At 30.6% G+C, this 26,757-nt stretch overlaps 1 protein-coding gene and 3 long non-coding RNA genes across 6 annotated transcripts; 2 read left to right on the forward strand and 2 right to left on the reverse strand.

The window, feature by feature from the left end:
- Positions 1 to 4,718: 4,718 nt before the first annotated feature.
- On the forward strand, positions 4,719 to 5,289 carry LOC145051578 (uncharacterized). Its single transcript, XR_013683712.1, has 3 exons — positions 4,719 to 4,923; positions 5,051 to 5,121; positions 5,234 to 5,289. It is a non-coding gene; the product is annotated as an uncharacterized LOC145051578 (long non-coding RNA).
- Positions 5,290 to 5,291: 2 nt separating this feature from the next.
- LOC145051577 (uncharacterized) lies at positions 5,292 to 6,104 on the forward strand. The gene is made up of 3 exons (XR_013683711.1): positions 5,292 to 5,390; positions 5,461 to 5,497; positions 5,671 to 6,104. It is a non-coding gene; the product is annotated as an uncharacterized LOC145051577 (long non-coding RNA).
- A 1,913-nt stretch (positions 6,105 to 8,017) lies between these two features.
- Positions 8,018 to 10,933, reverse strand: LOC145054067 (uncharacterized). 3 transcript variants are annotated; one of them, XR_013684692.1, is made up of 8 exons: positions 10,445 to 10,933; positions 10,164 to 10,204; positions 10,009 to 10,049; positions 9,763 to 9,909; positions 9,593 to 9,647; positions 8,996 to 9,165; positions 8,663 to 8,896; positions 8,018 to 8,487 (listed from the first exon to the last, which is right to left on the reverse strand). It is a non-coding gene; the product is annotated as an uncharacterized LOC145054067 (long non-coding RNA). The 3 variants fall into 3 exon arrangements; XR_013684691.1 differs by having other exon boundaries at positions 9,611 to 9,909; XR_013684690.1 differs by having other exon boundaries at positions 8,019 to 8,487; positions 9,593 to 9,909.
- A 6,570-nt stretch (positions 10,934 to 17,503) lies between these two features.
- On the reverse strand, positions 17,504 to 23,656 carry LOC145051579 (wax ester synthase/diacylglycerol acyltransferase 11-like). Its single transcript, XM_078999481.1, has 6 exons — positions 22,757 to 23,656; positions 19,483 to 19,555; positions 19,336 to 19,403; positions 18,253 to 18,465; positions 18,041 to 18,178; positions 17,504 to 17,861 (listed from the first exon to the last, which is right to left on the reverse strand). The coding sequence occupies exons 1-6, from the start codon at positions 23,489 to 23,491 to the stop codon at positions 17,703 to 17,705; spliced, it is 1,386 nt and encodes a 461-aa protein (XP_078855607.1). The 5' UTR covers positions 23,492 to 23,656; the 3' UTR covers positions 17,504 to 17,702.
- Positions 23,657 to 26,757: the final 3,101 nt, after the last annotated feature.

A 26,757-nucleotide genomic window follows, 5' to 3' on the forward strand; every position in this document is an offset into this window, starting at 1 on the left:
GATGAAGTAAAGAAAGATAACAAACTAGTGGGAGATTCGTGTTATGACTGTAATTATTTTCATGGAAAGAATTATTTAGCAAAGTAGTGCATGTTGAAGAGATTAAATGAGAAGAAGGAAGAAGAAGATAAAGATGAAGCCTATTATCTTCGGAAGATAGAGGAGCTTAACAAATGGAAGAATGTTGATAATGCTAAACCTACTTTGATTGTGCAGGAAGACGATGACGAGTTTGGAAGGGTTGAAGTATGGTCGACTGACTCGGATGATGACGAGGTTCGCAGACCCACACATGGAGAGTGCTTCATTGTGAAGGCTGAGGTCACTGTATACAAAGGAAAGTGTTTAATGGTTAGCAATATATATATATATATATATATATATATATATATATATATATATATATATATATATAAATTCACCATGAAGTGCTTGAAAATTTATATGAAGGTTTCAAATGCATGAGGTGATAGGAAAAATGCATCATTTATAATTATAATATTATAATATGATATATATATATATATATATATATATATATATATATATATATAGATGATGTTTCTCTCCTTGTGAAGCTTAATTCTTTTGAGAAAGGTGAAAAGTTGTAGATGGTGCAACTTATAATGAATCATTACAACTACATGTAGACACCAATATTCCTGTTACTTTATAAAATTTGTAAAATTCCAAAATTAGTTGATCCTTTTTTTTCTTTAGATACTACGAAGGTTTATAAAAATATATTGGACTACATTCGAGACGGTTGATATTGTTTGATGAAATAGATTAGTTGGATGCTCTGTATAAAATCTCTTGGTGAATAATTCACCTGGGTGATGTTTGTTTTTACGAAGCAAAAATTTATGAAGTTTGCAAATCACCTCTACAACCCTCTACAACAATGAGAGCTTTCATGCGATAAGGAATACGTAGCTTAAACATCAAAATAACTGAAGAAATTTAGGCAGAAAAGGCGTATGATCGACATCGATTTTGTTGTGGAAGATGGTGTAGCGGTTCCAATTGATGGTGCTGATGACGGTGATGAAACACATCTACAACAGAGGAGTGGTGGTTGGTGGTGGGCGTTGAATTTTGTGGTTAGGGTTTTCTAAGGAACAAATTTGGGTGGGAGGCCACATAACAAATTTCGGTATAAATTTGACCGATTTACTTTCTAAAGTGGTTTTGACCAATTCAATTGGCTGATATCAAGGAATACACATTTAATTTTTAATTTGACTGATTCAACCATTGACAGATAATTTTCTGCAATGCATATAAGGTTTGTACATAGTGCAGTTTTAGTTATACGACTTAAAATTCAGTATTTCACTAAATATGCTTTATAAGGTACTAGTGGGGTACCCGCGCGATGCAGCGTCTCTAGATAATTCCTTTCGGCGGGTTGATTCCAAGCAACGAATAGTTTCTTTTTCGCTTGGGATGGTTCCTATTAGCCTTTTTCCGGTTTGTTTTTTTGTCAAATAGTTCCTTTCGATGAATAGCATCTATCTAAGTGGGTAGCTGCACAGGGCCGGAAAAAAAACATAATTATCGGAATAACAATTTTTTTTTGGGAAACCGACGATCTGATGTAGTTAGGTGTGTGCAATGTTGCCGCGACGATTTGTTTCATTTAATGAATTATTTACAAGCAACCATTAGTCTTCTTTTTTCTTTTTTGTTTTACCGGGGAATGATCACTATTGATCCGAAGTTGATTTGTTTTCTTTTAGCGGACAACAAAGTTGAAGAGTATGTAACCTCATGTTTAATTGTATTTTCATGTCTCGACCCTTTTGACATAGCTATGTAATGTTAAATCTCCAATTTTTAATTAAAAGAAAGCTTTTCATAAAAAAATACACATACACACATAGATAAACAAACAAAAACATTCACATACATATACACACAAAAATAAACGAATAGATACATTAACAGACACAAACTGTGTATATGATATTGATACTAATAAAGCAAGTGACGACCTACCATATGAAGATGGAATGAAATGTCTTCAACTTCAATGGTACGTAACATCACTCAGAAGGCCTAAAGAACAAACAAGTCCTGCAAATATTAATGTGAAATTTTGTTATGAATTTGACACTAGCTTCTTACTACGCATGATGATTCTTATAAGCCTAATGCAGTTAACAAAATTTTACTGAAAATATGAGAAAATTCCATCACTTTTAACGTTCAAGAGTACTTTGTTTTGACCCTTGCATTTCAAAATGTAGGTCTTCTTTTAAAATTAGGGCAGTAACTTCTTCCATTAATGAATTTTCCCAGATGTTCTAATTTACTACATTACTGTTTATTCACAAAAAGTATTAATACTAGACCCATGTCCAAAAAACACCAGAACGATGCTTAAACATTCATTACGAAATCAAAGCAAAACCCTTCAAACAGATTAATTAATAGTCAGGAATCAGTTACGAATATGAGTATCAAAATAAACCCAGAAAACAATTTACATCTCAGAGTCAAAAACCCCGGTAAAAGGGCGTCGAGATTTCACGAATGGGTACAAAAAGAAACTATAGAAATCGAAGAATTCCAAATGTGGATATCGATCAAAATTATGAATCAATATTTACGATTGACGCGAAATTTAAACACATAACGAACGAAAAACAGAAGAACGAGTAACCAGGTTTTTTCGTCCTGATCGAGATGAAAAACCTCTGATTTAGATCCTAACTTCATGCACGCCATCACCATGTATGTGTGGTTTCAGCTGTTTAATTTTCAAGTGCAATGCGATTGGAAGCGTATATATACATAAATTTTTGAATGAATCGATTAAAAAAACACAGTCAGAGTGTGTGATAGAAATGATGATTACCAGTGGGGACAAAGGAGACAATGGTAACAAGTAAAAACACACTCTCTTTCTCTGTCTTGTGGGTGTAGAGGGAGCGATGATGGCGTCAGAGAAATGAGGATGAAATCAGTGACGACTCTTCGTTTAGGGTTTATGGGTATTGGATCGTTTAGGGTTTATGAGTGATGGAGTGGCCCGGTGTTGGATCGTAAGTTAGGTTAGAGAAGCGTTACAAGTTTTATGCGTAGTAAACATCACACATAAAATGATTGTAAATGGTGTATTATGTTTTGTACCTCTTAATATTCAAGAACTGGTGAATATATTTCTTGAATATGTTTTATATATATTAGTTTATAATCCGTGGGAACTCCGGTTAAAAATTAATTAAACTTTCTAAGTAAAACTCAAAAGTATTAATTAATAATTTTAAATAATTTATTAATTAAAAGATATTTTTTAGCTATATATAAGATTATAATCGTTGATTCAAATAAATACGTAAAATATATATCATCTTATAATTTGTATAAATTTTATTTTATTATAATTGTTATAAATTTTATTTTATTTTTATTCTAATATTATTAATTTAATGTAATTAAAATGTGATTTAAATTTTGAAATTTGAAATTTGAAATTTGAAATGGAGAATTAATAGATTGATAAGTGTCATGATATTAATTACAATGCCTAACATGGTGACATATGACAAAAGAACTACTCTTTTATTAGTATGTATATATATATATATATATATATATATATATATATATATATATATATATGGTTAGGTTAATTTTTTTCTTATATTTATTGTGTCATAAAATGCAACGATAGTAATTTAGTAAAATTAAATAATTATTTAATTAAATAAAGATATATATTAAATGATTTCCATAATTGTATGTATATTAAATGATATTCATAATTATAATTTTCTTTTTATGAAAACTAATTAAATTTGTCATTAATGTCGTTTCAGAATGAATTCGTATTTAGGTTTTATGTTAGCAATAACGTTCTTTCAAGACTCGCTCACTTAAAATACAATAAAGTTGTATGAAATATCAAGAATGAAAGTGTATTCTAGTAGAATATACTCTCGTTCTACTAGAATACTCTCTTATTCTTCTAGATACGAATTCATTTTAAAAAGAATATTATTGTTAATATTAATAATGAATTTAATTAGTTTCCATAAGAAAAATTATAAGTATAGATATCATTTAATATACATTTAATGTTTACTAACTTCTTATTGGTGCATTCTAGCACACAATATATGTGAGAAACATTTGAACCTATCTCTCTCTCTCTCTCTATATATATATATATATATATATATATATATATATATATATATATATATATATATATATATACTATCTTATAAAAAAAATCATACTATTTCTAAAAATAGATTGAATATACTAATAATATTTTTAAGACGTCCAAACCATTAAGCTATGAGTACAAGTAACCAATAATAAAATAATATTAAATTTTAAATTTTAAACTTAGCCTTATTTAAATTAAATTGTACAAAAACAAATACAATATGTATAAGTATGCAATGCAATCATATAAAAGATTTTATATGATTTTGACCGGGTTTATCTTTCCATCTTATCTCTTGTTTACCTGGTCCTCCGCCTTCATTCGTGGAAATAAACCACAAATTCGATCTAATTCTCCCACATCCCTTCTTTATTCAATGCACTCTCTCCCGATTATCTCAAAAAAACCTAAAACCTAATACCTACTGCTTCCCCACCTCCACCTTCTTCGTCACAGTCTCCTTCAACAAAAACGAAAACCAAGCACCACTAACGCTTCTCATTACCACCCCCTTAAATTTCGATGAATACGTCACCGTCACCATCATAGCAGCACCGCCGCTGCCATCGTGACCCACTACAACCCTCACCCATTCTCTCTCTTAAAAATTGATGGAGACGAAAAAGGCTGGATAGAAGCTTAAACAACAAAGCTTATTCTCTTACCCAGTGGCTACAAAATCGACTTGCTGCTATGATACTTACTTTACAATCATCAAATGAACAAGAACTGTTAAACTGGTAAGCATCTTCCCATTGGTTAATTATTTTACTTTTGATTTCTCATAGCTTTTTTTCCCAACTTAGGTTCGAGCTTTTCTATGGTACTTATTTACGCTTCTTGAATATATGCTTTTTTGAATAATAGCTTTCCCAGGTGTGAAGATTTATCTGGATCTTTTGATCGACGTGGTTCTCAGATTTGTCATTCCACCCATGGTCTTTCTCGCTTTCTCCCTCTTTTTTCTTTCGCTGAAAACCACCACCCTTTCTTTCTCTATCTTTTTTTGTTTCTCTCTAAGAAAAAACCTAAATGTATGTGTGTTTATAGGTCGTGGGATGAAACCATATGAAAATCCTTGGCTAAAGGTTAGTTTTTTTTTTTTTCAGTAACCTTCTATTTTCTTCAATGTTCTTGAAGTGTATTTGAGGGGGAAATGAAAGATATTTACTTTACAATCATCAAATGAACAAGAACTGTTAAACTGGTAAGCATCTTCCCATTGATTATTTAGTTGACTTTTGATTTCTCATAGGTTTTTTTCCCAAATTTCTCAGGTTCGAGATTTGTTGGGAAAAGTTATCTCAGGTGAAGGTAAATCTCCTCCTGAAGCTTCTATTTACTTAAAATTGTCTATAATTCAGAAAAAGGTGGTGTTTTTAATTAATCTGATGTAAAAAACACTTTAATTTGCTCATGTTTTAGTTAATTGGGTTTTGTATACAATATTTTAGTTTTAAATAATGAGTTAAACTGTTATTTTGCAGCTGTTATAGATATTGCTTCAAAGAAAGGCCTTCAAGTAAAGGTATTGTTTTACATCTTAAGACAATATCTCAAGTCTTTATGTTTCCTCTTGAACCCATTGATTTGTAATGTTATAATGAAGTTGAGTCTTATTTTGACGTTTGTTTGTAGGGATTGTTTTCTGCAAGTTGTTTGATTGGATTTGGGGGATTTTAAGGGAAAAGTTGGAAGGAAGAAGAAGCAAACCGTGAAGATGGAGAAATGGACTGGATGTATAATTGGCGGAATCATTTTGTGATTAAGGTTTTTTAATATAATTTATGGTTGCTGATGAATGAGGTTATACAGTGGCTAGAATGCTTAATTTTATTCCATTTTTTTGTTGTGTTTCCATGGAAACAGAGTTGGGCATTTTGTAGAATCTCATTTTTCTGTTAATTTTTGCAGGCTGTGTTGGTTACCGATTCAACATTATCATTTTTGTTGGGAAAAGTTGTCTCAGGAAGAAGTTTAGCTTTAACCGGTATGTAGACTTATGGAAAATCCACAAGACTTTGGTTAATTTTGTTAAGCATTCGCCAACAGTGAGGACACATCTGAATGTTTTTTTTGCCAAGATACAACTCACGCTTTCTTATGCTTTCTCTTTTTTTATGTAAATATTATATGATTTACAGATGTGAAATCTTTTTGATAATATTTACTAAAAATATTATATGCAAATATTTTGTGATTTACTGATTTAAAAGATCAAAACGTTGATTCTGCATGATTTGTCTCCTTTGTAGGGTTGTCATATGATGTCAAAGAATATGCATTTTATGGTTTCATTTAATTTTGCCTTTTTCTTTGATCGGGTAATAGAGAGATGATTGTATATGGTTCTTGTGTGTAGGTTTATAATTATTTGTTTTATGATGATATGTTTTGTGATATAGATGAACAAAAAGCAAAACTATTTTTGTATGTTTAGTTTCTATTTTCAAGGATCATGTATATGATGATGTGAATCAATTTGGTTATTGTGAATAAGTTCTTGGGTTATTTTATTAATAATGTGCTATTAGAAGAGTAACTTGAAATCTGATCTTTGTGTTCCTAGTTTTAGCATTTGTAAACAACGGGAAGAAAGAGACTCTATTTGTTGAAGAGCAAGGTATAAACAATTGGCCAACTTATGAAACAACTTATTCAAAACGGATTTTTTTAGCCTGAAATTAGTGTTTTCTGTTTTTGTTTTCTGCACCAAATCGTCTAAGGTGGTGCACATAATAACATTTTTAGTTATTATTTCTTTTGTGTGAATTTTCTTATCCTTGAATCTATATAGTAGAAAATTTTTTGTCAAATCGTGTTGATGTGCGTTGAATAAGTACAAAATAGCTTATTTTTTTAATATAATGTTTGTTTATGTGTTTTCATATCTGAAACGTGAAATATGTTTTTTAAAATAATATGTATAAATTGTATATGTTGTTATTATAGAGGTTGCTTTCATTCCTTTTAATTAGTCTCTAAAATTTAAAAATGTTTTTGATTGCATCGGAAAATAAAACTAAAATAAAGAAAAATATAAAATTTATTTTTGTTTTAATTTGCTGCTGTATTTCTAATTCAACATTAATAGTGAGGTACTGATGTTTTATTTGTTATATATTTTAATAAGAATAGATATGTAAACAAAGTTTTTGTAGTTATCAGCAATTATTAAAAAAAAATATGATTCAACTTTTGCATTTAATAAAACATTGGTTTTATGTTTTTTCTTTACAAACGTTGCTATATGAATTAACTGATTTTGTGTTTTTTACACATTCAATCAAACTAAAGGAAAAAACTTTATTTGTATGTTTCACCTTTTTATAACTATTTCAAATTAGGTTAGTTATTTTCTAAATATATATTAAAAAAACTTCTACTAAATTACATAATTCAATAATACTTTACAAAATTAAATTATTTATTTTCAAATAAATGAAAGAATATTTAAAAAAAAAAAGAGAGAAATATTAAAGTAGCATAGGATGTTGCACAAGGCTCATGACATATTGTCATGTATTAACGTATATATTGCATATTCCCAAGATTTTATTTTTATCAATAATAAAAATATCCAAACATCATTAATTTATTAAATAAATAAATTTATAAATATTTTTCATAGTTTAAAATATCAAAATAATTTTAATAAATAAATAATAACAGTTTCATGAAATATGGATATATTAATATTATACTATTATAATCTATAACTAGTGAAGTACCCCCACAAAAGTGGGGGTCGGATTTCAACCAGACAATCATATAGAAAAAGTCGGTAAAACACTGTCACATACATAGACGATCACAAACATATAGCAACATACAAAAGATCATATACTAAAACAACCACTCAAATTGAATTACATTTAATCTAAAAAAATGCATAGACATCCACCACAATACACAATCACATCCTTTACACATTCTAGTAGAAAATGTAGAAATTGGGTAGTTTTTTGAAAGTACAGTGGCGGAACATGATGAAAAGAAAGTAGGATACCATAATAAACAAATCAATAAAAGTATATGGCTATTTTTGGCTGAAGAAAATAAACTTACAGATTAGGAAAAAAGGTTTAAGCCAATGTTTGACTTTTTAACATTATAATATATATCAAATTTTGTTTGTGAAAAAAAATATAACAAATAAACTCAATATACAATTATATTTAGTACCTGGAAATTTATGAAAGTTGTTCCCTAATACATGAGTGTAGCCAAATAAAAAGTTCTTGTGACCGATTCTTCTTTTATCATGTGGTATCATCGAAGAAGATATTCCGTAAGTGAAGAGCCTAAAGTTTTAACCAAACAACAATATGTATCACATAATAGTCGACAGTGTGACCTTCTGGCTACGAAAGACAGAAAGTAGCTACATACTTTGTATTAATATCGATACAAATATATCAAATTTGTGAAAATGAGAATCAGAAACGTATGAAGTTATCAATTAAAAAAAGAAAATACCTTATTCGGTGTTGTAAACTCAGAAGTTGAATAGAATCACCTGATTGAGCAATAGGGATCAACCGTTGTGCCAAAAATCAGAAATTTCAAATAATTTTATGAGTAGTTTGGTTTAATTTTTTTCTAAGTGGTTTTTGACATCTTGTTATCTTTAAAAGTCGACTTCAGCAATTACACGTAGGCTAACACTTATCTTTCCAAAAGCATATGGACCATATATCTCCACCATACGCCCTTGCATAAGTAGATTGAAACAGAACATTAAATTAAATTGGAGGGTATAAATGGAAACATGAATCGATGACAAAAAAGTTTAGGAAGTAAGAATGACACCTCTCTGAAAGAATTCCATGCTTGTTAAACCTCATATATGTGAGTTGTGACATCTTGAAAAACTTGCATGGTATTTGAAACTTGATTAAAACAGATCTCAAAATAAGACTGCCAATGTAGTGGTAATCAAGCAGCAGAAACGGGTACCAACCACTTTGAAGTTCAAGGATCTGGTATAATTAAAAATCACGTTATCCAAGATTATTTTCCATCTAATTTCTAATCATTATGCGTAGATTAGATAGAGTTAGAATCATGGAATTAACAAAAAAAAGTTCCCAATTCACAGAAATTTGACGAAGCATATACCCTCATATTCTTCCTAAACAATGACAGATGTCAAGAAAAAGTAGTAAAATGTTATAAAGGGAGTAATTAAAATTCCACATAATCCAAGAACCAACTAACACAACCTTAAAACTTAAAAGAAACGAACAACGATCCTATAAACACAAAAAAATCCCAAAAATTAACCAATTACTGAATCCATATAATCATAACTATTAATCAAACCAATAGGCTTATTAACCTTTAAACAAAAACTGCAATGGGACCTTTAAACAATAAATCTCAATTATATAGAATTACATACAGTACCTGACAACAAATAATTACCAATTAATTGGGTCTTTCACCATGGAGTACTCGTTGCCTAAAAATTGTAGAGAAAAGATAACTTTAATATCAAAATCCTAATTTCCAAATTCATAGAATAAAAAAATTAAAATATAAGATGAAAAAACGCAGAGAAAATATAAACTCAACACCTAATATTCATGCAGAATGTCTTCTTTAGCTTTAACCAAACAGTGGATCTGATAGTAGCCAAAATTTGTGAAGCGACAACTGGTCAACCGAGAACCATCGTCTCTATTGACGTATCTGATCATGGAATCTACCTCTTCTTCTCCAGCCTAAAATCGGAACCATTGTCAATAAACATGATATGTCATCATTATTTACATAAATCTCTAAATTAAAGGCCTAAAATCGAAATATAAAACCAATTTTACGTGATTTTATATTTGATGTTGTCGTGTTGCTTCTTTTCCACCTATAGCAAACACGAAATTAAGAAATTCAGTGGAGAATCAAAGCAGTTCAGTACCTGAAACAATCGATCACTAAAAGAGCACAAATGTTTGAAGAAACTGTAATAGTTACTAACCTTGCAGTCGACCTTGAAACCCCTTTCATATTCTGCCAAACCTGCATAAAAATGAAATGAAATCAGAGATCGACCTATGGTAGTGGACACGATGGGGGATCAAGCAGCTAATAGTGAGACGTAGACCGTTTGTTGGAATCTATTAAAGGAAGAGAGGGGAAACGATGGGCTGAAACAGATGGTGTTTGATAATCGATAGTTGAGGACGATGTTAAGCGTTGATGATAATGGATGTGAATAACAATTTATAGATGTCATGACTTAGTTATTAAAAAATATACCTGCTTAGTTAGAATCGTAACTGCGAATTCCCCGACTTCCTCCATGGCGAGGATGCAAGAAATAAGGCGAAAATCTAGAGTTAGAACAATTCTCATCTTCAATAAAAATTGATGGAGCCCATTAATTGATGTCGGAGTGGCGATTTGGTGGAGCGGTGGTGATGGTGGATTTGATTAATGTCGATGGTGTAGAAGAGAACAGGGAAAATGCAGAGAAAATGGAAGATTCGCTGACAAAGGCGGCGGGAAAAAGCCGATGCTTTTAATGGTGGAAGGACCAAAAAAAGCAGTAGGAGGGACGTGGTAGAAGGAGAGCAAGAAGGTCGACGGAAAGGGACGTGGTACAGGAAATGGTCGAGAAAGTGTCATCCTGTTTTTGTGTAACAATAAAGAAAGCAAGCAGTAGATGGTAATATAACTCGGTAAGATGAAGCAGTAGAAAATGTGAAATCCGATTGGATGAAGAAGGCGGTGCTGAACCTGGATTAAACTAACCTACCCGATGAATAGTGGTTAAAGAAGTTTGAGGAATTAGGCGGTGGAGACCGAAGAGATCTAGAAAAAAAAAAAGTCGTCGCATCGACCAAGGACCAAATTGCAATTTCAATGAGAAGTGGACCAATTCCAATATCCATCAAATAGATGGGCAAATTTTGTCAAACCCTTAGGAACTTTACTAAGGTTCATTTCCATAATATAAACTAGAAAGGTTACCCCCGCTACGCGGGGCCAGAAGCTTTCAATGTTGTTTCCGAATCGATAAATTTGACAGACGTAAAAAGTGCAAGGATGACAAGCCCGGGCTTTGCCCGGGACCGTTTTGTTCATGTTTTTATGAAAAAATGTAAAAGTTTTGACTGCAAGGACCAGAAGTGTCAAAATGGCTAAAGATTTAAAGCGGTAGAAATTAGCAAGTTTTTAGAAAAGGGATCAAAGTCGTCGAACCGTTAAAGTTTTGTGGCCAAACTTTAAATATTAAAGGGTTCCTAAATAGAAAAGGGATCAAAGTTGTCAAACCGTTAAAGTTTTGTGGCCAAACTTTAAATATTAAAAAATTCCTAAAAACGTAAAAATATCGATTATAAGGACCAAAAGTGTCAAAATGGCTAAAAGATAAGGACCAAGGTTGTCAAACCGTTAAAGTTTTGTGGCCAAGCTTTAAATATTAAAAGGTTCCTAAATAGAAAAGGGATCAAAGTTGCCAAACCGTTAAAGTTTTGTGGCCAAATTTTAAATATTAAAAGGCTCCAAAAAAAATATAAAAATATCGATTACAAGGACCATAAGTGTCAAAATGGCTAAAAATCGAGGACCAAATTTGTCAAACCATTAAAGTTGTCAAATCGCTAAAGTTTTAAGGCCAAACTTTAAATATTAAAAGGTTCCTAAATAGAAAAGAGATCAAAGTTGTCAAACCGTTAACGTTTTGTGGCTAAACTTTAAATATTAAAAGGTTCCTAAAAAATGTAAAAATATCGATTACAAGAACCAAAAGTGTCAAAATGGCTAAAAAATGAGGACCAAAGTTGCCAAATTATAGGGACCAATTCTGCAAAAAAAAAAAAAACATAAAGTCCGTTAAAGTTGTCAAACCGTTAAAGTTTTGTGGCTAAACTTTAAATATTAAAAGGTTCCTAAATAGAAAATGGATCAAAGTTTTCAAACCGTTAAAGTTTTGTGGCCAAACTTTAAATATTAAAAGGTTCCTAAGAAATGTAAAAAATATCGATTACAAGAACCAAAAGTGTCAAAATGACTAAAAAATGAGGACCAAAGCTGCCAAAGTATAGGGACCAATTCTGCCAAAAAAACAACATAAAGTCCAAGGACTAAAATAGAGAAAAATTGTAGAGAATGGATCAAAGTTGTCAAACCGTTAAAGTTTTGTGGCCAAACTCTAAATATTAAAAGGTTCCTAAAAAAATATGAAAATATCGATTACAATGACCAAAAGTGTCAAAATGGCTAAAATATGAGGACCATAGTTGTCAAACCGTTAAAGTTTTGTGGCCAAACTTTAAATATTAAAAGGTTCCTAAATAGAAAAGGGATTAAAGTTGTCAAACCGTTAAACTTTTGTGGCCAAACTTTAAATATTAAAAGGTTCGTAAAAAATATAAAAATATCGATTACAAGAACTAAAAGTGTCAAAATGGCTAAAAAATGAGGACCAAAAATGCCAAAGTACAGGGATCAATTCTGCCAAAAAAACAACATAAAATTCAGGGACTAAAATAGACAAAAATTGTGAAAGTTCAATATTTATAAGAAACAATTTTCATATATATATATATATATATATATATATATATATATATATATATATATATATATATATATATATATATAATATTAATTAAAACCCTTTTTACAATAAAGGTAATAAAAACAATTATATATATATATATATATATATATATATATATATATATATATATATATATATATATATATATATATATATATATATATATATATATATATAATGAAAAAATCAAAGAGTTGCATGTCTTTCTGAGTCTATATAAAATCTTACATTGAAATATTCGTTGAAAAACTCTTTAGTAAACCATGAAATTTGAATAGTTAATTTCTTACCATGAAATAATATTTAAATTAATAAATTCAATCCATTATAATCGCAAAATTATAAATGTATTTAAGTTTAAATTATTTAATTAGTAGAAATTATGTTATTAAGAGGCGTTATACAGTTTAGGCATTTGGTGTTGTTCTAAGGAATACTATGGGACATTTCTAACATCAAACGCACTATCCATAACAATACAACACATTCTCCACTTGCGATAAACTAACTATTCCGCCATAGCATCTACATACCTAGCTATATACTATTCGCCAAAAGAAACTACCCGACACAAAACAATCCACAAAAATGCTGAAACGAACTATCTGACACAAAAGAAAACTAATTGCCGCATTCAAACTATCTGTTGAACATAACTATCTGGCGCTGCCGCATTGCGCGGGTACTCTACTAGTATATATATATATATATATATATATATATATATATATATATATATATATATATATATATATATATATATATAAAGTTAAATAGAGAACAATTATTAATTAAGGAACTAAGGAATCAATCCAAAGCGAAGGAACTTACAGCGATCAACGGCAAAAGGAAGAGTTGTAAACTTTTGACCAAACTGCACAAATGGTCCCTGCGATTAGCTGAAAATTGCCACTTTGGTCCAAAAAAGTTTGGACTAGCCTCAGAGGTCCAAACTTTTCATTTTGTTGCGAATTTGGTCCAATTTGATTTAAACTTTTTTATAATGACGATATTGCCCCTGTATTTTTTTTCCAGTTTTTTAATATATAATAAAAATAAGAAAAATAAAATTATATATATATATATATATATATATATATATATATATATATATATATATATATATATATATATAATTGTTTAGATTGTCCTAAAAAAATATCAAATTTTCAATGACCAATTTCAGTTGAGCTTTTTGATTTAAACCATAAATTGAACAAGGAAATGAAATCACGTTTCAAACTGATATAAATTAATTAAACGATCAAGACACCCATATGATTTCCCTCTTCTCGTTTGCAGATCTGGGTATGTAACTTCAAGATCTCTTTTAATCATCTCATCCAGGGAGTCGTGAAGACTGGGGAAGCTGGAGAAGTTTTAACAACCACTCCATGAAGACGATCACTAGCTCTGTAGCAACAGGAAAAGATTCCCAGTTGAATCCTTCAGAAGACAAAGAACACCACCCACTACCCCATCATTTGTCTACATCTCTCTCCTCTTCCAGTCGCCCTTCTCGTTTCCTGAAACCCTAAGATCGCCTCCTTCTCATTTCAAGATCTGTAAGAATGAGTCAAGATTAGGGTTTTGTTTTCGTTTCTAAGATTTGAAACGCTATCACCACCATTATCCTGGTGTGGTGCAGGTTTACGAAACCCTAGCAATGGCGTCAAAGGTGAAAATGGTGTAAATGACAACATATTTGTGTAGATGATGGACCTTCGATCTTCTTATTTGTCTTCAATATTTTGATTTGTTTGAGTACTTCCCCATTATCATATATGTAAGAGAGATGGTAAGAGAGGTGGTGTTCTGCCTCATATCTGAGAGAGAGAGAGAGAGAGAAAAGATGAAAAAATGGTGTTACTATCGGATCTATGATGACAGTGTTGTTTTATAAATGGAGATGTTGACCGGTGGTGTCATTAACTAGTGGTGGTGGTGGTTGTTGTGTTAGCTAATGTTGGTGGTTATATTGTTGATTGATGATTGATGTTGGTGGGGTTGATGACGGGGGTATAAAGGGGTGATAGATAGAGAGGGAGAGAGGGAGAGAGAGAGAGAGAGAGAGAGGGGGGGGAGGGAGGAAGAGAGAGAGTATTTTTTTCTTATTTTTATTTATTTATTAAAAAAACTAAAAGAAAATACAAGGGTAAAATCGTCATTATACAAAAGTTTAAAGCAAATCGGACCAAACTCGCAACAAAATGAAAAATTTGGACCTCTGGTGCTAGTCAAAAACATTTTTGGACCAAAGTGGCAATTTTCAGCTAACCATAGGGACTATTTGTGCAGTTTTGTCTAAACTTTTATAATGGACGCACATTTATCGGATTATAACAAAACCCATTTCATTTTTTTCATTTAAAATTTTTTTTAGGCCAAATTTTTTATCGAAAAAAAAACCGAATATATCGTTGTTCATGATTTTTCGTCCTCTTTCTATAAAGATCCATGATGATATATAAAAAATGAAATTTTTTTTCGAAAAAACCCACTTAATTTTCTTAATTTTTTCAATATTTAAATTTATTTTTATCAAAAAAAAAACTAATTATACAAAAAATATTAATTTTTTGTAATCTATTAATTAACATCAACACCAATTTAAAAAAATCTCGAACAGTGTAGATTCACACTATGAATCTAAACTGTAAATATTTCAATTTTCAACATTCACAATATGAAAAATCTCGAACAATTCAGATTCACATTATGAATCTGAATTACTATTATGCACACTGTGAATCTGAGAAGGTTCACAAAAAAAAAAAAAAAAAAAAAAAAAACCTCGATCAGTGTAGATTTACACTGTGAATCTAAACTTTAAATATTTCAAATTTTAACATTCACAATGTGAAAAAGGCTCTGATTAGTTTAGACTCACACTGTGAATCTGACTTATTATTATGCACACTGTGAATCTGAGGAGGTTCACAATGTGAATCTGAACAGATTTATAATATTAATCTGAACATGTTCACAATATGAATCTGAACTGAAAAATCATTTTTTTAAACATGAATATGAATCTATGTTTAAAAAGTACAAAAAATATGAATTTTGATATATTTAATAAATTTTTTTCTATAAAAAAATAGACCTTAACTTTTTTCATCAAAGAAACTGAAGTGAGTTTTTTTTTTCAAAAAAAAAAAAGTTCGTTTTATATATATATATATATATATATATATATATATATATATATATATATATATATATATATATATATATCATCATGGATCTCTATGGAAAGAGGACGAAAAATCGTGAACAACGGAATATTGGGTTTTTTTTTCAATAAAAAACATAACCTAAAAAAATTTTAAACGAAAAAAAGTGGTGGGTTTTTTTTTTTTTTTTTTTTTCTTTTTTTTTTTGTAAATGGTGGATTTTTTTATATAATCCGGTGTGTGTGCGTCCAATGTAAAAATATACATCTATTTCCTTGGCCGTTGATCGTTATGATTTCTGACGCTCACGATTGGTTCATTGGTTAATTATGGTTATTTGGTTAAGTTCAAATGAGAACACTATTTAATGTGAGAACGTGAGAACACTACTTTATGTTACTATTCTACTATGAATTTTGTATATATACAACGATATGACATTATTCATCAACAAATATACGAACAATTACACATTAATATTCACATTAAAATTTTGAATGTACAACTTTATGACATTATTCATCACTGAATATATGAACAATCACATATTTAACATTCACATTAGAATTTACTAAATTACTATATATATATATATATATATATATATATATATATATATATATATATATATATATATATATTAGAATGGCAATATAAAACTGAATATATTCATATTATAATTACTATAATACTGTACATATTAAATTCATAGTAAAATAGTAACATAAAGTAGTGTTCTCACGTTCTCACATTAAATAATGTTTTCATTTGAACTTTTATATATATATATATATATATATATATATATATATATATATATATATATATATATATATATATTGGAGAATACTGTTGATAAAAATTCTTATATTTACAAAAACATGAACTCTAAAGTCCTTAACTATATAAAATGAGACATTAGTACTTACACGAGACAACCTGCAAATAAAATCTTACTATCAAATATCGGACTTTATAGGGGATTGGTCATAGTTACAATTATTATAAGGCCGGACGGAATGGGAAGCGGGGAAGCCGCAGGAAGGCTTCCCGCATGGTGAAACACCGCACCGGGGGTGCAGGAAACAAGCAGCGGGAAGAGGGTGGGGGAGAGAGTCCCGTTCTCTCTCTTTTGTAACGATTGGCTATGTATTTTTTTTTCTTTTTTATTCCAAACGGGGGAAGTGGGTTTTTATTGGACCAAAAAGTGAGGGAAAAGTTTCTCACCCATCCCTTGGGTTTTTAGTGAGGGAAAGGAAAGTGAGGGAAAGGGGGTATGACCCACCAAAAGTGAGGCAACATTCCCTCCCACACCCTCCGGTCTAAGCAATCATCTGAATTATGTACATGCCCTTTTGCAATGAACTTTAATTTTCAATATAATTTATGATTAATGTTCTTAATTATATGAGGTTTGAAGGGAACTCTTTTGAAGGTTCAATTCCACGTTCATTTCCTAGACTAGTCTCTTTGCAGGAATTGTAAGCCTTTATTCTCCTAATAATATATAATTATACATTACAAGTTGATATTTTGATCTTTTAATTTGCATACACAAATCAAACTGCTCTGGTTCTATAATGTTACAGGGAGGATACATAGTTACTTCTACATTAAACATCTGAAGACTAAATATACGGTGATTACTTCTACCACTAAAGTAACTCCACACATAAAAGCTAAAGACTTTGAAAGTAAAAGGATATAAACATAAATTGACCAAGTCAATCCTACACAAGGCACGTGTACAGGAGGATGCTTTAGGTGTTTTACTTTAACAATCACATCGTATTTTCAATGTAGCTTCCTTCATTTCTAACAGCGCATCTTCGAAATATTTTGCTAATTTTTCTGGGTAAGGAATGATGTCTTTAGCAACAAGAATTTGCATGTCTGCTTTTCCTGCATAACTCACCATATGCATAGTAATTGCCTGCATATATATATATATATATATATATATATATATATATATATATATATATATATATATATATATATATATATATATATATATATATATATATATATATATATAAAATCGCCATCATTAAATTGAATATTTATACCATATATTCATTCTTAAAATACTAACAATTTAGAAATTATTACATGTGGTAAGCTTGAAGACGTGGTTCTGATGTAGGTAACCGGGACGCCTGCAATCATAAACTCTTCTCTAGGGCCAATCACATTTGAAATTGTGAAGCTAGTGTTACAAGCTATCCTGTAATTAATCGAACTTACAAACTGAAAACTAAAATTATTAGCGTGAACATAATGCAAGATTAAGTTATTAAGTTATTTTTATAATTTTATTTCACCTTTGGTCCCAAGCATTTCATAATAAAGCAACCGATTTTGTACGATAGAAAAGCTTCTAAAGAGAACTTCTTCCTGTCTATCATCATCTTGGCTCTCTTCAAATATTGCAAAGGATCAGACCCATTTGTATGGTAATAAATTGGTAAGAGCATCAGAGCAAATTTGTTTCCCCACCTTGATTTTGAACCACTCTTCATTAATTCAGTGAATACCTATCAAATTGTCATAATATTCCTATTTTATTATTTAAGATTGTCTGCAAGTAGAAAGTAGCAAGTAGGGCTATAAACAAATCCACAAACACGAACTAGGTTTTGTTCATGTTCGTTCGTTTAAATTAACCGAACAAACAAACTAACACAAACAGATAAACATATGGGTTTTCTTTTTTATATTCGTTTGGTTAAGAAATCACATTACATATATTCATTAAGGTGATAAGCCAACATAAACAATTATCAACTAACGACCATGTAAACATAACTGAACAAAACTATTCAAATAAAAACCGTAAAATGTGACCGTCAACATTTTTGACAAGTCGATTGTATTTAATAGTGCCACTTTGATATTTTTACAAAATCTAGAAGTTGTGTTAGAAGTTAACTTTCACTTTCACCAATTTTATAATCTCTCTCTCTCTCTCTCTCTCTCACAGGGGCGGATTTAGGCCGGGTCACTATTGGCACCGGCAACCTCTAACTTTTCTGGCGGCAGTGGAAATTTTTTCGAAATCTTTTAAAGTTTTTATTTTTTCTACTATCGTGCAACCCCTACTGTGAAATCCTGCGTCCGCTCCTGCTCTCTCTCTCTCTCTCTCTCTCTCTCTCTCTCTCTCTCTCTCTCTCTCTCTCTCTCTCTCTCTCTCTCTCTCTCTCTCATCAATGAACGAGACCATTGGTTGTCCTTATTTGTTTAACTTAATGAAAGAAACTAAGAATCGGACATTTAATTTGAATTTTTTTACATGTATACCATTCCAAAACCCTACTATAGTAGAGATTTTCATCTTAAGGTAAACATAACTTGTGTTGTCAATGTGATGAAAGTGAATTGAGAATAAAGATTAGGAAGTATATAACCTGGAGCCCTTGTGATGGCCTTAAATTAACCATGGCGGCACCGGTGATTCGAAGCCCTTCTTTAATAGCTACAAGAGATGGTAAATTTATTATGGAATATTCATATAAATTATAAAATAGCAAGGCTATAATGGAATGTTTATTTACGTTTTGGTGAGTGATCATCCAGATATCTTGATAGCCCCGATGATATTACACCAAAAAGGACGTCGTTGATCGTCTGCAATATATGGCACATAGAATTAGTACAAAAGTTAATCAAATTTATAAAAGAAATACATCACAACCGAGTTTTTGGAAAGTAAAAAAAAAATCCCAAAACAAAGTTACAATTTTTTGTATGGACAATTTTGGAGAAGTATTTTTTGATTATTTTATCTTTTTTGTCGGTGATATGAAGTATTGGTCTATAATGTCCTAACAATATTATGTTACTATAGAGTATACACGTTGCATTATTGCTATTCGTCCTAACATGGGTTTAGGCATGACAATTCTTGACATGACACAAAGTAAACGAGTTTTTCGGTTGAGTTTTTCAACCTGCCAACCCATCAACCCGTTTACTAAAAAGTACATATATGAGTTTTTTAAAAATATACGGGTTGACCCGTCAACCCATTTACAATTTTAATAAAAAAAATTATATATTTTTTAAATGTATTAAGTATTATACACTATACAGTTTATACTTTATATTAGGATAGGATACTCGATACCATTGACCATTTAACCCGTGGGTAACCATTTGCTGATTTGTATTACGACACGTTTGGTGTTTACCTTAAATAATGTTAATATCTCACAAACAAAATCGAATAAGCCCTCTCCTAGTCTCCTCTATGTAATGAACGATAGAATGAACTTACGAAGAACGGCGACATGAATGATTGAATCATTATCGAACGGTGTCGAAAAATACGATTGAATTTATTTATGTTTGTATTAATGTTTTAGTTTGAACATGTTTTCATGAATGTTTTTAATTTTCATTTGGATGTTTAAGATTAAGTTTCTAAAATTGGGATATGTTTGCATCAAAAATTTATTCATGTTTAATTATCAATTTTATTTATTGAATTTGACCCACGAACACACAAACCTAAATCCAACCCACGAACCCGCCAACCTGTGAACTCGTATAAATGAGTAGGTTGACGGGTTATATATGGGTTTATGTTCCAAAGTCATTAACCCGTGACCCGCCAACCCGTGACCTGTATAGTTAAATGGGTTGTGTTCGGGTTGGTATATTTTAACTCGCCAAACCGCAAACCACCAAACCGAACACGACACGATTGTCAGACCTACATGGATCACCGTCTGAACCTTTTTTACAAATTATATTAAGGCTTGGTTCGTATTAACAATGGTTCGTTAGTCGTCCAACTGTATGTCATAACTATTGCTAATTCATCATATTCAATAAATATGTAAATTAATTTTTAAGATAATAAATAAGTATATATAATTACAAAGTAATAATAATAATAATAATAATAATAATAATAATAATAATAATAATAATAATAATAATAATAATAATAATAATAATAATAGAAGTGTTGTTAAAAGATATTACTTTTGTCATAGATTTTTGTGTTTATGTATTTGTTTATATTTAATCTCTAAATAATATCCAAAACATGTGTATTGTATAGTATTTATATAGTAAAAATAAGCAAATGCAATTAATAAAAAGTAAAATTAATATTATTAATAAACAAGTAATCATTATTTAATTATTAATATTGTTTTTTAAATAAAAGTAATTATTAAGATGTCTATTTAGTAAAATATTGTGTTTAATTAGTCTAGAAGTGAGCAAGAGTCAGTTTGAATCGGCTTTTACATATAACAAAAAATAGGCGTTCTCGTTAAGATTACGAGATAGTCTTAGGTTAGCCTATATGTACCTAATTTATATTAGTCATATTCACGTTTAACAAAAAGAATTTATATTTTTTTATTAAATATGTTTATAAAAAGGCTTTACAAATATAATAATTATATAACATTATGTGTTATATAGTTATATACTTGAATTATAAAATAATACGTATAAACCATTATCTATATTAAAAGAAAAAAAAGAAAAATATAATTTTAAATGATTTAACTTAGGAATTATGATTACAGTCCATAAAATCTTTAATAAATACAAACAAAAAAATATAGAAAAAAATATTAAAAAATATATTCGAACAAAAAGCCAAAAAAAAAATTATTCAAACAAAAAGTTAAAAGAAATATTAATAAATGTATTCGAAAAAAATGTCAAAAAATTATACAAACAAAATATCAAAAAATGTAAGCAGACATATAAAAGAAAAACATCAAATAATACATTCGAACAAAACGTCAAAAAAATCTAAATCATAATAATATAAATAAATTAAATAAAAATAATAATTAAATAATAGATGACGCAACATAAATGGTTATTGTGGCTAGAACAAAGTATATAGACGGTCACTATGGTAGGAGGGACAAATATATTATTTTACAAGAGACTTAACTGAAAAAGTTAACAAGATTAGCTAAAAAAAATTAACAAGATTAGCTAAAAAAACTGTTTTTGCAAGAGTTTAAAACCATAGGAACCATCTATACATAAAATTCATAACGATGAGTTTAATGGGAGAGTTAAATGAGGTGGAAAGTCCATGTGTCATTTAATGAATGAAACTCAATCATTGTGAGATACCACATTGACATTCAATAGATTTGGAGCTTAATGGTCATTGAACTTTTCAATGAGAAAAAATGAAAGTTTTAATTCTTAAATATTTATTATAAATTGCATTTTGTAATATTTTATTGAACTTTAGAGTGTAATGCATTGTAGAAAAAAAAAATATAACAAAATTATATGGATTATTAAATGATGATGTATCAATTCATTAAACTCCATTAAATTTAATTCATTAAACTCTATTAAATTCAATCTATCGTGGTTGCGTTAAACAGAGAATCCTTTATATAGGAAAGAAGCTTCTACAATCCCATCGATGTAGGGACTATTCATGTAAGAGATTAAAATCCAAAACTGAGACGGAACCGTTATTTCGGTTTTAAAAAAACTCAAACTAAACCATAGATTTCTATTTCGGTTTCGATTATTCTATTTCGGTTTTTATTGTTTTATTTTCAAGTTCGGTTTTACTTACCTTTAATTTAACCCGAACTAATTTAATATATATTAAAATAAAGGGATGGTGTTTCTTTTTGGCTTTTTAATTGCTTACATTTTCTAACGTTTTTCTTGTTTGACGATTTTGTTAGAATATATTTTTATACTATTTTTTATGTTTTGTTCGTATATACTTACAAGATTCTATTTTTAATTTGTTGTTTGGGAAATGTGGATATCCTCCACCATCCTTTGAGATTACCTACTTTAACGAAATATAAAACTTACAGTGTTTACGAAAGCGTTCTTAACCATTTTCATATCGTCAAGGCTAAACCTGGCGGTGGCCAGTTTCCTCGGCCACAACTCCACGCCTGCTCCGCCTCTCATCACCGTCTTCTTGTCCCGAACCCACATAGACCTCAAAAAAAACTCAAACGTATAAATCAACGTAAACCATATCATTTTCAGCAACTTCCAGAATCTTTTTCCGGCACTCTCTCTCCGGTCGCTTCTAGAAGACGGAGGTAGTTCGATCGTCGGCATCTTATCGGCGTCGCTGACTTTTCTACACATAGTCAACATCAACGAAAGGAGAGACACTCCGTCACCAAGCGAGTGATGGAGACGCAGCACGACGCACTTGTGCGCCGGCAAGATATGTACCTCCCACAGAGGCTTATCGGTGCTGAGCGGACATGAGACTGTTAGGTCGGCGATGTAGTCGTTGACTGCCGCCTCGTCGTCATCGTTGCTGCCGTCAACGGCGTCAGGGAGAAAGATGATATGCCGGTCGATGTCGAGTTCGACTTTTTTCCATCGTTCACGGCCGTGATTATCTTTGACCAAAAGGCTGGTGAATCTTGGGTGGTTTAAAATGAGAGAATCAGAGATGACAGATCGTACAAGTTGTATTCCGACAGGGCGATCCAGTCCGAGAACGCAGTTGATGATCTGATCCATTGCCGGCTGCACCAACACGCGGCCAGCCGGTGTTAGTGGTTCGTCTACATGAATATTCATTCTTAGGGACAAATTCAGGCGTTGGGTCGTGTTGGTGGTTTAGACACAGGGATTTTTCTTGCGTTGATTTACACCTTATAAATAATAGCTTGTGTAGCTAGGTTGTCTACGTAATAAGATATTTTTAGTTATGTGTATTTACACTCCTTCGAATATTGACTATATATTTTTTTTTGGCCTAAAATAGAAATGCATGCATGATCTTCTTTACGTATCTCAAGAGTGATAAAAAACTGAAGAAGTATACACATGAGGTTGTACCAAAGTCAAGAGAACAATTACCAGCACCCTCAGTTTTGTCAAACTAAACAAACAACCAAACATGATATGCCTGATATTCACATTCCCAACCAGAAAGAAGCTCCACCATATCTATGGTGGCGGTGGTGGTGCTGGTTCAAGGCCTACGCGGTGGTGGTCCTAATTTTTGAATGTTTAATAAAATGAAAAAAAAAAAAAAAAAAAGCACTTTACTTTGTTTAAAAAAATTAACGGACTATTTCTAAGTAATTTGATTTTTTCTATGTTTTATTTGTAAATCATTTTTTTTTAAAAATGGAATAAAATTTTGTAACGTACTTAACACACATGTTTATGTAAAATTTTAATTAAACTTTAGTTTTTATTTTAAAGCCAACTAGAAAATCAACAAGGTAGCCGAATTGATGATTCACCTTGCTTTAATAAAAAACAAACAAATAAATAAATAATAGCCGTAGATTTCATAATATATAAACAAAAATATGGTGTTTAAAAGCGAAAAAAAAAACTATAATTTGCATAAGATTAAAAAAAAAAAGTCATTGTCTCATAAGTTATAAGGGTGTTGGGAATGCTTATTTAAAAGAATCTATGTTTTAGCTTATTATTTGATATGAAAACAAAATTTTATAAAAATAATGTTTAGATTCAATGCCAAAACTTAACAAGACGATAAATTGTTTGTGTTTGACGAATTCCATTTATATGTGTAATGATGAAGTATGACTTATCTAAAGTTTTTGCAATAATGACAATGATTAAAATGAGAATTCAGTATATACCATTTATAAATATCAAAATATCATATTTATCCGATCTAATTTTTATGTATCATATTTATTCTTTGTAACTTTTTAAAATATCATATTTGTCCTATTCTATTTTTTAAATAGCTTTTTATATTTTAATATTGTTATTACGTTTTAAAATCTTTTTAATTATAAAAATAAATAAAATGACCATATTAGCCCTATTATAAATTGACAATTCTCCCTTCGGATTCAACTGAAAATCCTCATTTCTAATTCGTCCACATCTCCGATTGCCATTCAATTTCTTAAACGAGGTATACCGATTCATCTTAATTTTTCATTATTTTTCACACAAAAATTGCTCAAGATTACTCCATAGATTTAGTAGTATTGATTGAAATTTAGTTGAAAAAAGAGTTATTATTGTTGTTCTTCGTTTTCTGTGAGCAAAAAACGACAATACGTAGGTCAAAATCTTTTATTAGTATTTTATAATGTTTTAAAACCCTAAAAGTGGAACAAGTATTTTTAATGGATGGAGGAGTCTTGTAAGTATCTCACACATTTAGATGAATTTTTTTTATAGTTTTAAAGTAATTAATTTTATTGAATGGGATGAATCGCAGATGTATGTAGCCTTTGACCCACATTGCAGAAACATCATATGTGAAGCTTTTGGATGCTTTTACTTCAAAAGTAAAAGCTTTACTTAGGAATAAATGTGCATTTTTATATTTCAAATTCTATACCATAATAAAAGGTTGGATTTTTAATCCTAAAAATTGAACACTCGAAATTTCCATTTACTATGGAAGAGCTAGGCAATATTATTGAATGTCGCAAAGCAAAGGATTGCATTTGAAGTATTTCTTCTTTATCTTGTCGCATGTATAACTTCTTGTATTTAATAAGTTTGTTTTTTATCCTTTCTTAGATTTGTGAACATCTAGTAGACGTTGATGAACTGCATAATAGTGAAGGGTAATATGGTCAAACTGTTTATTGATAAGTTATAATGATTTTAGAATATAAAAAAAGATTCTGAAATGTTTTAAAAATAAATAAAAAATAGATTTGGGTAAGTACGATATTTTAGAATTTAAGAAGGGTAAATATGACATTTAGATTTTAGGCTGGGAAAATACGATATTTTGAAGCTTAATAAGGGTATATACGAAATTCTTCCTGATGCGACCTTGCTCCTTCGGTCTGGCTTGATGTCTGGTATGGCGCTAGAAAGTATCTGCAAGGTCACAAGAGAAAATCGTCGTCATCTGCTTCCCGGGAGGAGGCTCCCGGAAGAACACTCCGATGGTCAAGTTAGATGAAGTTTGAGGTGTTTCTGGTAGGAATAGCTTGGTGAAGAATGCTTACCTTTAGGGCACCTGTGTGTGTCTTTTTATACTTATCGACCCTGCTCGTCCGTACGAGACAGGATCGCTTTTAGGGGACAAGGTCAGCAGCGCTGATTGGAGGGTTGTGCGCCTCTTTCTGTAGAGTACTGCCATTGGCTCCGGCGGTAATGCTCTGATCCTTTGCCTTGTCGCTTGACCGTATCCTTTGTCTTGACGTCGGGAGTGTCCCTGGCGGATGCGAGCCTTTCACCGGGGCGCCCTGCTCTTAGGGGCGCTAGTAGGCGCTAAGTCCGCTTCTCTTGGCTCGGCCAGGGCGCCAGGTTTCTTGGCCGGGCGTGACTCTTTCGTGCCGGCTTAGGCACGTCATCACTCCCTAAATAAAAAAGGAATCAATTTATACAAAACTAAGTCAATAAATTATTTTATTATTCTTTTATTCAAACACTTAAAATAGTCTATTATTGGTGTTAAACCGGCATAAGTCAATACACACTTCAACTAAGCAATCTTAAACACCCCTTTAATTGTATCAAATCAACTAATATAAGACCAATGACTATATGTAACATCTCAAAAATCATAGTAAATTTAAACTTTTCAAAACATCTCATTCACTACAAAAAGTGTTTACAAAACCATTATTTCCAAAAGCATTATTTAAAATCAGAGTCTCCCAAGATCAACGACATAAAATCAGGATGTGTACAGTCATGCCTTTGCCTTGTCATGGTCCTCTGAAGTACTTGAAACAATAAATTGAAACTGTAAGCATGAAGCTTAGTGAGTTCCCCCAAAGTACCACCACACAATACACATAACAAGAACAACATCATGCATACAGAGCCTTCAGCCTGACTGGACTGCCTCGTAGGCCTACAGAATATATGGACCGCTAACA

The sequence above is a fragment of the Lactuca serriola genome, chromosome 5 (assembly GCF_051521515.1).
Source record: "Lactuca serriola cultivar US96UC23 chromosome 5, Lser_US96UC23_V15, whole genome shotgun sequence".
Lineage (NCBI taxonomy): Eukaryota > Viridiplantae > Streptophyta > Magnoliopsida > Asterales > Asteraceae > Lactuca > Lactuca serriola.